At 35.1% G+C, this 16,719-nt stretch overlaps 1 protein-coding gene across 1 annotated transcript in view; it reads right to left on the reverse strand.

Annotated features, from left to right (window-relative positions):
- Positions 1–2,926: 2,926 nt before the first annotated feature.
- LOC121378707 overlaps positions 2,927–16,719 on the reverse strand; it is a 34,346-nt gene continuing 20,553 nt past the window's right edge. The window contains exons 3-5 of the mRNA XM_041506991.1: positions 14,896–15,079; positions 11,902–12,018; positions 2,927–10,762 (exon numbers count right to left, since the gene is read on the reverse strand). Of these exons, the coding sequence (XP_041362925.1) occupies positions 11,935–12,018; positions 14,896–15,079 (268 nt within the window). The 3' untranslated portion in view covers positions 2,927–10,762; positions 11,902–11,934. The remainder of the gene's footprint in view (positions 10,763–11,901; positions 12,019–14,895; positions 15,080–16,719) is intronic.

Genomic DNA, 16,719 nt, shown 5'->3' on the forward strand with positions numbered 1-16,719 from the left:
TTATTCTCGAGTCTGCTCCACACAAAAGGAGACCCCTAACATCTAATGCTAGTCTCAGACTTTCAACTGCCAGCACAAAGTTTGCCAACTTTCTGATCTCACGACATCTACGACTGTCCTGTTGCTAGTCTGAGCGCTCTTACAACTTGCTTATCGTCACATAACCCATTAGTTGTTAATCTGAGCGCACCCATCTTAAATTGGTGAAATTACAACGCAACCATTGAGTTGGCAAACTTCATCGTGACAGTTGACCATATAAACCTAGAATAAGAATATTTTGTTTTAAATAATGGAGAAATAAAACTTTTTCAAGCAGCACCCAACAGTAATGCCACATGAGGGATAATGGATTTTCTCACATCTCTGATTGGTGAAATGAATTTAGACTCATAGCGGTAGATGTTTATTCATTATTTAGCTGTTAGAACAATCTGGTTTTTCTATACTTTTGCTATAATAGACGAACAAGTGGTCTTATCTTTTGTTACGGTTTTACAAACATCATTACATTTTATTCATAACACTGCCTCCAGGGTAACCAGGGTATATAATAATAATCATTTAAGGGAATATAAAATGTATTTTTTTACTTGATTATACTAAGAACATTTTTTTTTAAATATTAATTCGTCTCGTGTACATACTGATTTGTTTATGATAAATAAAATAGACAAAAAACATACATTACATCATTTTATAAAATGTAAATATTACTTTTTAAAACTAAAACACGAAGCACAATAAAATCAGTCCGTTTTTATGCAGACCCTGGTCACCTATACATTAGCAGATTTAAGTATAAATGTTGTTACTTGTTTTGTGATTAATCAGAATAAAGTTCTATTATCACATAAGTACGTGTATGTGTTTTTTATTTACTGTTGAGTGTGGTGTATAGTCTGCTAAGTGCAACATGAACAGAGGTACCTACATGTGTGTGTTTTTTATTTACTGTCTAGTGTGGTGTAGTCTGCCAAGTGCAACATGAACAGAGGTACCTACATGTCTGTTTTTTTTATTTACTGTGGAGTGGTGTATAGTCTGCCAAGTGCAACATGAACAGAGGTACCTACATGTCTGTTTTTTATTTACTGTGGAGTGGTGTATAGTCTGCCAAGTGCAACATGAACAGATGGTGTCTACATGTTGTGTTTTTTATTTACTGTGGAGTGGTGTATAGTCTGCCAAGTGCAACATGAACAGATGGTGTCTACATATCTGTTTTTTTATTTACTGTCGAGTGTGGTGTATAGTCTGCCAAGTGCAACATGAACAGATGGTGTCTACGTCTGTTTTTTTATTTACTGTCGAGTGTGGTGTATAGTCTGCCAAGTACAACATGAACAGATGGTGTCTACATGTCTGTTTTTTTATTTACTGTCGAGTGTGGTGTAGTCTGCCAAGTACAACATGAACAGATGGTGTCTACATGTATGTGTTTTTTTTATTTACTGGCCTCAGACTAGAGTTATCGACCCATTTGGTTGTCCAAAATACGGAAACTAATGCGAGAAAATATAGTTTTCTTGTGATGTGATTAATGGCTGGGGAGGTGCTTAGTATACTGGATTGTTACACTGGGTTTGACAGGTAAGAGGATGCAGTTAGTGAATATGTGCACTTGGTTTACATTGGATACTGCATAATGTCCCCCAGAGCACATTGAAGTCATGCAAAATTTGTTTACATTGATATAACGCGTAAAAGAGCTGGACAACAGATGTGGTCCTTTCGAGTGTTCAATGGGCCCAGGCAGGTAATGTTTCCTGTGAAATGCTAATGGCCTGGTGAAATTAATAAAAGTGCTACAGCCACTGGGGCTACATTAGAATACATAGTGAAATTAATTGTGGTCCGAGGCCTACTGTCAAGTGTGGTGTATAGTCTACCAAGTGCAACATGAACAGAGGTACCTACATGTCTCTGTTTTTTATTTACTGTTGAGTGGTGTATAGTCTGCCAAGTGCAACATGAACAGATGGTGTCTACATGTCTGTTTTTTATTTACTGTTGAGTGTGGTGTATAGTCTGCCAAGTGCAACATGAACAGATGGTGTCTACATGTCTGTGTTTTTTATTTACTGTCAAGTGTGGTGTAGTCTGCCAAGTGCAACATGAACAGATGTTGTCCAGTTTGAGATGAGAAATCTGTTGCTGTGACGACTTAAAAATTGGCATTGGTCCTCGGATCAGTAACAAGAATTGAATGTATTGGAATGTTGAGTTCCAACCAGTGCTACACCAGTCACTCTGTATCAACATTCCTCTGTTGGCAGCAGGTTTCATCTCTAGACTCGTATTTATGGTATTGCAAATACGGTAGTCCTGAATTTCAATGTGTTGGGGTGAAAAATTTACAATGCAGCCATCTATAACGCCATTTATACGTTGAAAGTTAACTGTTGTGTTGTTTAACACCACCATTAGAGCACACCGATTTTCTTAAATGCTTATACATATTTTCATTAACCGTAAATGGGCTTTTATACTAATTTTCAGTTTCTTGAACAACACAGCACATACCATGGCCTTTGATATACCGGTTATCGGGAAATGGAAAAGAGATTGGGGTTGGAAGGAGTCCCAACATTCTAAAATTGGCATATCGCCAAATAAATCTGAGCCAAGCACCCAAAGGACTGGACCTGTGAAGGGGCTGTGGATATGCTCTACTAAACATTTTGATTCTCAGAGACACATTTTCATGGATATTCAGTGTTCTTTTGCTACCATTCTATTGTAAAAAAATTGTTATGTTAAAAAGGCACTACAAACAGATCTGCCATTGACTTGGGAGAGTTTATACACATGCATCAAGTGGTCATAAAACAGTATATAAAATGACCTTGTAACATCAAGGCTTCAGTGAAGAATATAACATTCAAAACAAACCAGTAATTATTGTCAAAGATAAGTGAAAACATTTTTAACAATGAGATTTATTTAGTCAAAAAATATTAATAAAATACAGTGTGAAAACCACCTGCCTATTATACGTAAAAAAAAACACCCCCCAAAAACATACAATGTTCCATAATCTACTACAAGATGGAACAAAACCTGTACAGCTTGCCAAAAACATACCATGTTCCATAATCTACTACAAGATGGAACAAAACATACCATGTTCCATAATCTACTACAAGATGGAACAAAACCTGTACAGCTTGCCAAAGATAAAGCATGTTGCAAATAAATGATATCGACATCTTTCAAATTAAATTTTCTTTTTCTTTTTTTAATCATTAGGCACTGGTCTAAGACAAGATCCCAGATTGGTGGAGGATGGAGGTGTCACAAAACCTTCCAATATTTGTTAATATAAAGAACAAATGAAAGAATTAGAAATGTGTTCAATAGCATGTAAATTGCCATATAATAAGTCCAACACATTGATAACCACAGGAGTTTCAGAATAAAACCATGTCAAAGTTGAATTCATTTATTTAGAATATGATCGACTCTTAGCTAAAAACATTGACTAACGACACAAACAGGCACAGGTCTATATATTCTTGGTCCATCTGGTGTGTATTGAACTCCGTAACGTTTGTAAATATACAGAAATAGGAATGCTGTCCAACTTTAATGGATGGATGTCGGGTGAAATACATGGATGGTGTATATCAAACTGATTAACATATTTAACAAATGGCTCATCAGGGTTCACAGGCAGAGACTTGTAAGAAGGCTTCCTGTACTATCGCTCAGTATAGAGTATCAGTCCCAGTATACAGATCACAATATTGATCTGCAGGAGACTCGTCAAAACTGTATCCGTGATAAATCTGAAATCTGTAAACTAAACATCTAAAATTTGTATAAACTAAACAGACTGTTGACATTAACCTAAGAAAAACAGAAATTTGTACTTTGCATCTCATTTAAAATGAGAAATCTTGATATACGAAGCTGCACAAAATGTCACATTTTTAGAATAATGATTGGTAAAACGGATCAAGTCGTTCGTTATTCACCCCCATACTAATCTCATTTGTGGCAAGACATTGATTCTGATCAGGCCCCATGCTTATAAAAACTAGGGGTATTAAAGTCAAGATGCTATCAGTCTGTGACTTTAACATCATACAAATTGCATGTGTGTCACATCATTAGAGATTTCAGTCCACACAGGCCTGGTAAAATACTAACAGTGGTCAAACTGCATGCATATGAATATTTATTGTAAGCGTAAAATCTAAAATATTTTTCATTCATGGACCATTCTCCATATCGTTACTTTATATCAGCTTAACAAAGTTTGCTTTAGTAAATCTTCATTAAAGAAAATAATAGTATAAAAAGCTAAGATCTTTCTTTGATGATTACAGTTAGGCTAATCTCTGCAGTATTTAACTAACACTTGTTATTTGTATTACTGATAATAACTATACATGCGGCATGCTGCCACGTGTATTAACAGCCAAATGAGTTGGTGCTCGGACTTTTGCTTGATTAACTCAACATTTTTGTGATCAACCTACCATATATATATATATATATATATATAATGTTTTTTCATAGTAGTTATCAGGCTACTGTGTTTCCTAACAACAGACGTCTTGTAGCCCTCTTGACACTGTCCATAGCAACTGTACTGACATATGTGCTAAACTGATTGGTGTTGTGCAGCCGTCATAGTGCTATGTCGTCCCGACTGAAACCTGCAACATGACATTGATAAATGTACAGTGGGGCTTACAGCCATATTATTAAATACAGTAAAGTACACTTAGAACGAACATGCTTAGAACGAACTGATCGTAAAGTCCCGTTTTTTCTCCCTATATATTAATAACCAACTTATACAAATGTGTACAACGAACTGGTTCGTTGTAAGAGTACTTTATTATGATAAACATGTTTCATCGAATCACGATTGTTGGCAAGTTGATTTTAATGATCTCAAATCATCGAGTAGTAAAACAACATACATCAAAACCTTGGATACAATGTTTCTAATCAGTGTAGCCAATATTGAAAAATAATTAACAAAATATTAGAAGTCACAAAGGTAAAGTTTTTAAATTAGCTACCATAATAATTTGGTGAAAATGTTAAAGCAACCATTGACCGTAAAGACTGAAATAAATGTGTACTGGTTGTCTAGTTGTTGGTATGTTTCTTCTAATATTCACTGATATCAGTGAGTTAAGCCAATCTATACATGTTCACAAAACACACTGATAAACAAAGCTCAAATGTCTAAATAAACTATGATCTGACGCCATATAACCGTAAATAAAATGTGATGAGTGCGTTATTAAATAAAACATTTCCTTCTCCAAATAAACTATGCATTTGTCTATCTAATGTTACAGTACTGTATTTGACGGAAAATAGGCCCATGTCCTTCAGGTAGCTCATTTCCTTTTTAAGACCTGACAAAATAAGGTACATTAATTATTAAGGATATGATACTGAACTTTAAAAAAAAAAAAAAAATTATGTTTCATTTTAATTTTAAAATAAAATAAAACAATCCCTAAGTCCAAGAATAAACTCACCCCATGCTAAGAATAAACTCACCCCATGCTAAGAATAAACTCACCCCATGCTAAGCCTAAACTTAGTTGGTTGGGGCCTCCTGGGCCTATTTCCGGTCAAATATGGCAACTACTGAATGGATATACACATGTATATTAAATGTTGGACTGCTATCATAAAGAAAGCAGGAAACTGCCAGTCACAACCTCAAAACTTGTCTTTATAATACATTCAGCAACTGGTTATCAAGGTACAGTTTAATCAATTTAATTTTGTCTAACTTAATGTGCAAGCAAATATTTCATTTAATGTAAATAACTAAAAAAAAGAGAAGAAAATTGACATACAAATTAAAATCTTATAAAAGTAAAAAATTGAAATACATTATTATATTAAAAATAATAAATTAATGTTAAATCATAGAATTCACAATCAAGGTATATCAATATAAAGAAACAGTGTTAACTTATGACTCGATGTTTTACAAATACATGTATGAAAGTCAAGGTATAATAAGATTTCTTATCAAGTCATTTACCAATAAATATGTTAATATATATATATAAATATATTTTGTAAATATAAAAAATACATTATATTAATATACCTCATATTAATATAAATAAATACATTAATATAAATATATTAATAAATATGTTGACTAGAAATAAACCCATGAATCAAAGTTTATTCGATTAAAAATATTTCTCTATGTCAGAGACCAATTAGATTTACAAGTGATCTTCAGCTGTCTTTCCTGTCAAATATGTCTGAAAAACTCCATATAAATTCATGGTATCTGGCTATTGTAGCACTTATAGTTTTTGAAAAACAGAATTAAAAATAAAACATAATGCAGACCTAAACACGAACATTTTTGGCTTGAGAGAAAAATAACATATGCAGTAGGAAATAGCAATTCCTAGTACCATACTCTTAAAGATATTTTGAACCAAAGGGATAAACAGAAAAATATATTTAATTAAAAGAGAAAAAAAAAAATCATTGGAAAAACCACAACATATCTTTGACTGGTTATGAACAGACTCCAGATTACATTTCGTTTTTAACTCGTACTTTAAAATTAAGCAAGCCATTCATGGCTTCAACAAAGGCAGCAACATATTTATTTATTTTTATATTCTTTTACCAATAAAAATTAACTAGAAAGTTGTCTGTTCCAGGATCAAAACGAGGTCTGCAGGACAATGTCAAAATATTCAAATACATGTGTGGTAAGCTGCTTTATCTAAAACCCCAAAATAACATTAAAAAAACACAAACCCACAACCACAATGAACACAGCATTGTTAAATAATTAATTTTATTACACCCCTCCCAAATTCAATGTTTGTATTTGAAACCAATAACAAAATGAAATGTAGTACCGTAATTATGCTATTTTATACGGTAAAAAAAGTATAAAAATGTGATAGTAAACATCTATAATCAAACAAGATTATCCAAAATTAACAGTTTTACTATTTACTGTGAGACATATTTAAACTGAAATTACAATAATTGACATGCTGTACATTACCCCACAGCTGTTTCCCACTGTACATGCAGAGTATTTCTGTAGTACTGCCGATTCCTGTGAATTTACAGTTGATTACTGTGAATTTACAGTTGATTCCTGTGCATTCAAAGGACACGTACAACGCTTAGCATGAAATAAGGTGCCTTGACATTATCTGTATTCAGTTTAACATTAAACAAAAATCCTGATAATACAAAATAAAGCATGGTTATGTCATAATTTATTCGAGTTATATAACGTAGCATAAGAGATCAAAGATTTGTATTGCAGCATACCTGTTTAATAGCCATATGGAACACATAAAAACCATTTGAAGCTCGACCGATTCCAAGCATGGAGGAGGACTATGTACAACATAGTGTAACAATGATTACCCATCTCTCAAAGTAAATCTACCTACTGCTGTTTACATATTTACAAGTCTTGGTACAACACACGTACAGTCATCACTATACTGAAAATCACACAGCATAATGGTAGGTGGAAAATTCATCTAAAAAATATCTTTGTGCATATTGTTCGAGCAATAATTTAAACATTTATAACTGTATTACAACATGCATTGAGCCATTCAACTCTGATTGAATGGTAGATGTTGAGTATGTATTAACACCATGATGTTGAAAGCCACATTTTGGTTCTGTAGCTGCCACATTTAAATACTTGATATAATGCCCATTAACCTGACACCTGTAAGAAGAGAACATCGTAGTACTACTTTCTCAGCCAATATTCTATACATTTACCTGTTAAACAAACAATTGTCTTAGATTCTTAAGAGGAAAAGTGTTCTAATAGTAATACATTCTTAGATGTTTGCTTAAAAGTTTAACCAATACATCTAATGAGCAATAATGTGCAGACAGATTAAGAAAAGCTTTAACAGACTGAGTAAGGCTGGAAAAGCTTTAACAGACTGGGCATGGCTTTACCAGACTAGGCTAACACAAAATCATGACTAGCTAAGCTTCCATGTAACATTGCTTTTTGAAGCTAACAATAAAAAGAACCCCAATCCAAAATGTACTTATCTTTTACACATAGTCTAAGTTATTGTCAATGAAGACATGAATGAACTTTGCCATCAATATCTTCAATAACCAAGAACTTTAACAATCACCCACAGTGAAACACCTGAATCACTGGCCTGGATTCCCGAGCTATTTCTAGTCTCTGTTTTGTAGAAAATGTATTTTCAGCTATTACAAACAGCAGGATGAATTTCACACAATTTATAATTCAAACAAGAAGTTTTAACTGATGTCAAATTCAATGGTGGAAAAGGCTGTTTAATTTATTAACTCCGTGTGGAGTCTAAGTTTAAAAAAATATACCCCCCTCCTCCCCCAAACCAAACATGTAGAAGATAGAGTCTTGCAATTTTCACCTAACCATTTGACAGAACTAAAAAAACATGTTTGGTTTTTTTTTTAATAAGGCATGGCAGTTCTGAATATCTATGGATTATTCTTAAATAGAAGAGAATCTGTTGGAAATATACAATATATTGCATAGAAACAAATCTTTGGTGGCAAGATTTCTGGCATTCCGTGAAATGGATCATATTTAAAATATTAACTACCTGTAACACCCATTAACAATGAAGAAATAGAATTCTTACTATACACAATTTAAAAATAATAAAACTCTTAATTGCATGGCAGCTGAATCTACATGTGATCAGTTCCATAATTTACAATTTCACAAACTGTTATGAATCAGAAAGTCAAATTTAATTAAATTTCATTTTAATTGATATGTATACTGCTATATTTTACTATCATAGTGTACAATATGACAAACAGTACATAATTATGAAATCATTAATTTGGAAAATACACTTTTTAAAATAATAAATATTTTTATAAACAAAACATTTTGTATTAATTTGTTATTTGTTGACATTAAAATGGCCTATTTCATTCAAAAATAAAATTTTATAATGTATAAATTAAAATAAACAATTAAATATTGCTCATAATTGATTGCACTCTACACACCGTTAATTCAGTGTAACATCAGAGGTGTTTAGGTGTGCTATGCTGTCACCTATACATGTATAACACATATAATATATAATATATGTGTTTTTGATGATTCCGATTCTAACAGGTCTTGTAATTGAAACTTCAGATTCTTTTCTGGACAACATCAATGATATATGCCATCTGCATGGTTGAGCAATGCACATACAGCTTACATATCTCAGACATTAATGGTTGTATGATTCCTGATGACAACATCAATGATATATGCCATCTGCACGGTTGAGCAATGCACATACAGCTTACAGATCTCAGACATTAACGGTTGTATGATTCCTGATGATGTATGATTGTTACTCTGCATTACAAAACAGTAAATAATATTCTGGGGCCCAATTCACAAGGCTCTCTTAAACTCTCTTCAACAGCATCACAGTCTTTGCAAGTGTTTTTGCATTGCACTGTGAAATCACAACACTTTGAGAGTGTAGTGAATTAGGCCCTGGTCTGGCTATACAATACGTTTCTGGCATAGTAAGGTTTGATGGACACTGCAGATTTCCAGTGTACTATGCACTCTTTTAGAAAAAATTCCAAGAATGTGCATTAATGATTATACATAAAAATCTAAAACAAATTCTTAGAATGATCAGAAAATTGAAAAACAACAATTGAGAACTTACACTACCTTATAAAGTCTATACATTTTTGACAGTTATTTTAATAAAAGGTCAAAATTGCTTATAAAAGTTCCCTGTAACAGTGATAATTGCATTATTTGTGAAAGAAATATATAAAACATTTGTAATCCTGCTAAAAATGAACAGAATAATAAAGCCCCCCAAACTTGTGGCTACAAAAAACTAGATGTTTCTTTGAGTTGCCATTTTGTACAACTGAGTGATTATAGATTTGATCAAGCTGTCATAGGCAGAAATGATTTGTATTCATTGAGCAGCAAACTCATTCACTGATTTGTGACTATTCTGTTGAAGAAAATGATTCATGTTGAATTCACTGCCAATTTTATATAAAAATAAATTTGTCTTCAGTATAGTGGTCCATATTTCTCTTGGGACAAACGTTCAAAGTACAAAGTGTGCACAATACACCAGGACACATGTGTAACACAGGAAAATAGTGTTCAATAATAATGATAGTCCTTGTAGAAGATATAACCTTCTCCAGAACAGATTAAACAAGCTAACTATGAAGTGAGACGTGAACTGATCAACAGGCGCAGAGCCAGGCACGGATGCACAACTTCAAGCATATCACTGGAAATTGGCAAAACAAAAATACTGGAAAATAAGTAATCTCCATCAAACTTTAAAATTGTTGGGGGGTGAGGGAAGGAAATTAGTTGAATAATTGAATTTATTAGGTAAAAAGTGAATCACTGAACACTGGCGTCGATATAAACCAAGGCATGTCACCAATGTACTCGCTCCTCACCCCAGTGGAACCCCAGTGCCTTGTGTATGTGTGTCTGTGTCCGTTTGGCTGCACGTGCGTGTGTGTCTTAAATCATGGCCTAGCTACGCGCCTGATCAGTGCAGTATATGGAATAAACAAATATTGCTATCAAGGTATTTTTACTGCCTCTATCTGGGTAAGTGTCTTCTCTATCCCACACTAATTAACCAAACAGATACTTCAACACATTATAACTATTTCACTCTCAGTCTTCACTGTGATCTTGTTATGTTCAGTTCACCTTGGAATAACTGGCTACTTTGTAAGTTTCCTGAAAAACAACACAATAAAACAATAAAGTACTAATCTAAAGATACGCTAACAGTTAAAACTGAATATTATACTGATATTATTCAACGCACTGTCAACTGGGGCAATATATTTTGCATCATTCATGCTGAACTTCGTCTGGATATTATTTTTCAGTGTTCGAGATTAAAAATTTTGGCCATTATCGGAGTTGGATACTAACATTTCAAAATCTGGTATCCCACCTAAGAATTTAGTATCCCACTTAAATGACATTTATAAATAACATCGTAACAAACTTGGACGACATTGTTGTCATTCCCAGTCTATTGCTACGCTGCAATCGAAATCGCGAATTCATGAAATTTGCAATCAAACGGAATCGGCAAAAAGATTTGCTGCATCTATTTTTGAGTAATACTGACATAAATTAATATTTAGCAGTAATCTGTAAGTGTTTCTGACATTACTATGTGGAATTAATATCTCAAATAAAATTTAAACGCAGGAAACATCCAACAAAAATAATAGCGACTTAGCTGTTCCCAGTCTATTGCTACGCCGCTATTGTTCCAGTGTAGCATTAGATTGGGTACGAATTGGGGGAGATACTGTTATGGCATAGCATTAGACTGGGTACGAGCTCAAAAATACTGTTACTTAACTTCACCAGCAAAAAATAAAAACGCAGATTTAAAATAACCCAACAACATTATATGGTATCCCAGTGGGATACTGGATTATTGAAGTCTGGTATCCAAAATTAAATTCTGGTATCCCCGGGATATCGGGATACCGTTAATCTCGCAAACATTGTTTTTCAAGTTAGAGTGTATTTAAAGAAATGACGGACATTTATGAAATATACACACTGCAAACAAGCACAGGTAACATTATTAATCCAGTTTACAGTATAACAGAAACATGTGAAAACAAAACAAGTTTCATATCAACACCTTAAATGTAAATAATACACTGGAATCCTGTTGTTATGTCTTATTGTTTTTTTGGTAAGATGCAGCGCACATTTTGTAAAGCAAATGTCATTCAGTTATGGTAATTGAGGTCAAAATTACATTTCAAGGAAATGAATAACAGCCATACATTTCTACTATGACACTGAATAAATCGATGGTTAGTAACAAAATCGACAATACTTACAACTAAAACAAAACCACCATCCATGTTTGTCGGTCACTGGTCCTGGCAATCTTCCGTCCAGCTCTGGTCAATGTAACTTCCAGCCCAGGTCAAGGGATACTCAAGATCTTCACTTTCCTACAGATATTACAAACATTAAACCACAGCAGTCATCATTCTTTTCTACCATACAGCACTCAAGGTAATTTGAAACAAGCAAAAATGCTTCTTTATAAATTAATTATTAAAATTATATAGTTTTACTTATAGACTTGAATTATTGTACCTGCATAACTGTTTTTAATTATTGTACCTGTATGACGGTGTTTTGAATTATCCTACCTGTATGACGATGTTTTGAATTATCCTACCTGCATGACAGTGTTTTACTTGTATACAGTGTTTTACATGTATGACAGTGTTTTACCTGTATGACAGTGTTACACCTGTATGATAGTGTTTTACTTGTATGACGGTGTTTTACTTGTATACAGTGTACCGGCCTCGGTGGCGTCATGGTTAGGCCATCGGTCTACAGGCTGGTAGGTACTGGGTTCGGATCCCAGTCGAGGCATGGGATTTTTAATCCAGATACCGACTCCAAACCCAGAGTGAGTGCTCCGCAAGGCTCAATGGGTAGGTGTAAACCACTTGCACCGACCAGTGATCCATAACTGGTTCAACAAAGGTCATGGTTTGTGCTATCCTACCTGTGGGAAGCGCAAATAAAAGATCCCTTGCTGCTAATCGGAAAGAGTAGCCCATGTAGTGGCGACAGCGGGTTTCCTCTCAAAATCTGTGTTGTCGTTAACCATATGTCTGACGCCATATAACCGTAAATAAAATGTGTTGAGTGCATCGTTAAATAAAACATTTCTTTCTGTATGTACAGTGTATACAGTGTTTTACCTGTATGATGGTGTGTTACCCGTATGACGGTGTTTTACCCGTATGACAGTGTTACACCTGTATGACGGTGTTTTACCGGTATGACGGTGTGTTACCTGTATGACGGTGTTTTACTGGTATGACAGTGTGTGGCCTGTATGACGGTGTGTTTTACCCGTATGACAGTGTTTTACCCACAGTGTTTTACCTGTATGACGGTGCATTACCCATATGACGGTGTGTTACCCGTATGATGGTGTTTTACCCGTATGACGGTGTTTTACCCGTATAACAGTGTTACACCTGTATGATGGTGTTTTACCGGTATGACGGTGTGTTACCTGTATGATGGTGTTTTACCCGTATGACGGTGTTTTACCGGTATGACAGTATGTTACCTGTATGACGGTGTGTTACTCGTATGACGGTGTTTTACCCATATGACAGTATGTTACCTGTATGACGGTGTGTTTTACCCGTATGACAGTGTTTTACCCACAGTGTTTTACCTGTATGACGGTGCATTACCCATATGACGGTGTGTTATCCGTATGATGGTGTTTTACCTGTATGACGGTGTTTTACCCGTATGACGGTGTTTTACCCGTATGACAGTGTTACACCTGTATGACGGTGCGTTCCCCATATGACGGTGTTTTACCTGTATGACGGTGATTTACCCGTATGACGGTGTTTTACCCGTATGACGGTGATTTACCCGTATGACAGTGATTTACAATGTTTTACCCGTATGACAGTGTGTTACCCGTATGACTGTGTTTTACCTGTATGTCAGTGATTTACCTGTATGACAGTGTTTTACCTGTATGATGGTGTGTTACCCGTATGACTGTGTTTTACCCGTATGACAGTGTTTTACCTGTATGATGGTGTGTTACCTGTATGACGGTGTTTTACCCGTATGACAGTGTTTTACCCACAGTGTTTTACCTGTATGATGGTGTTTTACCCATATGACGGTGATTTACCCGTATGACAGTGATTTACAGTGTTTTACCCGTATGACAGTGTTTTACCCACAGTGTTTTACCTGTATGACGGTGCATTACCCATATGACGGTGCGTTACCCGTATGATGGTGTTTTACCCGTATGACGGTGTTTTACCCGTATAACAGTGTTACACCTGTATGATGGTGTTTTACCGGTATGACGGTGTGTTACCTGTATGATGGTGTTTTACCCGTATGACGGTGTTTTACCGGTATGACAGTATGTTACCTGTATGACGGTGTGTTACTCGTATGACGGTGTTTTACCCATATGACAGTATGTTACCTGTATGACGGTGTGTTTTACCCGTATGACAGTGTTTTACCCACAGTGTTTTACCTGTATGACGGTGCATTACCCATATGACGGTGTGTTATCCGTATGATGGTGTTTTACCTGTATGACGGTGTTTTACCCGTATGACGGTGTTTTACCCGTATGACAGTGTTACACCTGTATGACGGTGCGTTACCCATATGACGGTGTTTTACCTGTATGACGGTGATTTACCCGTATGACTGTGTTATACCCGTATGACGGTGTTTTACCCGTATGACGGTGATTTACCCGTATGACAGTGATTTACAATGTTTTACCCGTATGACAGTGCGTTACCCGTATGACTGTGTTTTACCTGTATGTCAGTGATTTACCTGTATGACAGTGTTTTACCTGTATGATGGTGTGTTACCCGTATGACGGTGTTTTACCCGTATGACAGTGTTTTACCTGTATGATGGTGTGTTACCTGTATGACGGTGTTTTACCCGTATGACAGTGTTTTACCCACAGTGTTTTACCTGTATGATGGTGTTTTACCCATATGACGGTGATTTACCCGTATGACAGTGATTTACAGTGTTTTACCCGTATGACAGTGTGTTAACCGTATGACAGTGTTTTACCCGTATGACTGTGTGTTACCCGTATGATGGTGTTTTACCCGTATGACGGTGTTTTACCTGTATGATGGTGGTTTACCCGTATGACAGTGGTTTACCCATATGACGGTGTTTTACCCGTATGACGGTGTTTTACCCATATAATGGTGTTTTACCCGTATGACAGTGGTTTATCTGTATGAAAGTATTTTACTGGTATGACAGTGTTTTACCTGTATGACAGTGTTGAGTTGTGAGAGATGTGATCGAAGTTGAGCCAGGCCGGTCATAACCTGGTCGTAAACATCAACGTCGACAAGCACCACCTCGCGACCGTCTACCACCATGGTCTCCAGGTCATCACGTGACGGCAGACACATAATATCTAAACCGGCTTCAGACTGGGAAAAACTCAGCCTGAAATACATGTAACAGGAGGAACATGAAGCTGCAACATCTAGACAGAAAGCCACAAGGAAGATTAGTGCACTACTATTTTTGTAACCTTCTTCAAATAAAGACTGATTTATTATTATTAGCCACGGGGACTAGTAGTCTCGAAAGGTTACCCACCCCATTATTGGATAGAACACTGTCACTGGCAGATAGACATACAACATCATCTTAGACAAAAACATCATCTTAGTATATATCTCAAATCTCAATAAACCGAGGAGCTGAGAAGCTCACAGTCAAATATTCACCAACATAAGGTGTATTTTAAACTGTGTTGCTCACTCTGAGCCTCTGTTATTTGATGAAATTGTATGACTTACAGTTACTTTTGATGTTAAGCATATATATACCTATAGTAGGGTTTAGCCAAACATTGATCACAATTTGGCAAATTTAATTTTAAAAATTGTAACCAAATTCAATTAACATTTAGATTTTACTGAATTATTTTTTAAACTAGCTATACCCATACAAACAGCTTATGATGGAGACTATATCCAGAGACAAGACATGAAGTTCCACACATATGATCTAATATATAAAAAGTTAAAAAACATGGTATGGCACCCTATTTTTAGCAAAAAATATTTCCAAAACTACACAACCAAAAATTTAAATTCTGCATAACTCTATTCTACCAAAATGACCATCAGTATTCTTAGGATTTGTTACTGTGAGCTGGGAGCCAATATGTGAGGTGGCATGGAATGACCCAGCTTAGCACTAATTAATTTTCAACTTAATTACTAAATGTCGCTAATCTACCTTGATGTTTGTATTGTATTATACTTTCCCCCACAGATCTTTACACTGGTTTTACATAATTATATAAAAAAATTTTTTTAATGTAAATAATATTTCCATATACCTGGTACTTACCTTTTCTGACACCCAATAGCTGATGAGTATTTTTATGCTCGGGGAAGGGGGATGGTTAAATATTCATTCATTCATTCATTCATTCATTCATTCATTCTGTTGGTAATCCCAATTTAAAAAAAAAAAAATGTTCCCTAGACATGTGCACATTCAGATGCTATTGCCACTTAGGCTGTTCAACAACTGCCGTTATTGCTCACTATGCTTTAGACACCTAACAACTGAACATTGGTTAATACGTCTTTCCACTTATCTCCATACCCTGGCTCCAAGCAGTCAGGTCATTTCTGTTGTCAATGATTACATTATCAAATAAGTACAGGTTATTATTGCCTGTTGTGCCAATATGATCATCAGTATAAAATAAGTATAGGTTATGACAAATTGCTTGTTGTGTCAATATGATCATATAAAATAAGTACAGGTTATGACAAACTGCCTGTTGTGTCAATAATATCATATAAAATAAGTACAGGTTATGACAAATTGCCTGTTGTGTCAATAAGATCATATAAAATAAGTACATGTTATGACAAATTGCTTGTTACATACTGACAGGTACCGGTAATGGGTGAACAGTGAATAATAACGTGTTATTAAGTGAAACAATCGGAGATGGCTTGTCATTCATCTGTTAACGCTGACTGCTCACATGACAGGCCACCTATTAACATTGACCAACAACTAAAGAAAAACCACAGTAATTACAGGGTACCGGTCAG

Source organism: Gigantopelta aegis, chromosome 8, assembly GCF_016097555.1.
Source record: "Gigantopelta aegis isolate Gae_Host chromosome 8, Gae_host_genome, whole genome shotgun sequence".
Lineage (NCBI taxonomy): Eukaryota > Metazoa > Mollusca > Gastropoda > Neomphalida > Peltospiridae > Gigantopelta > Gigantopelta aegis.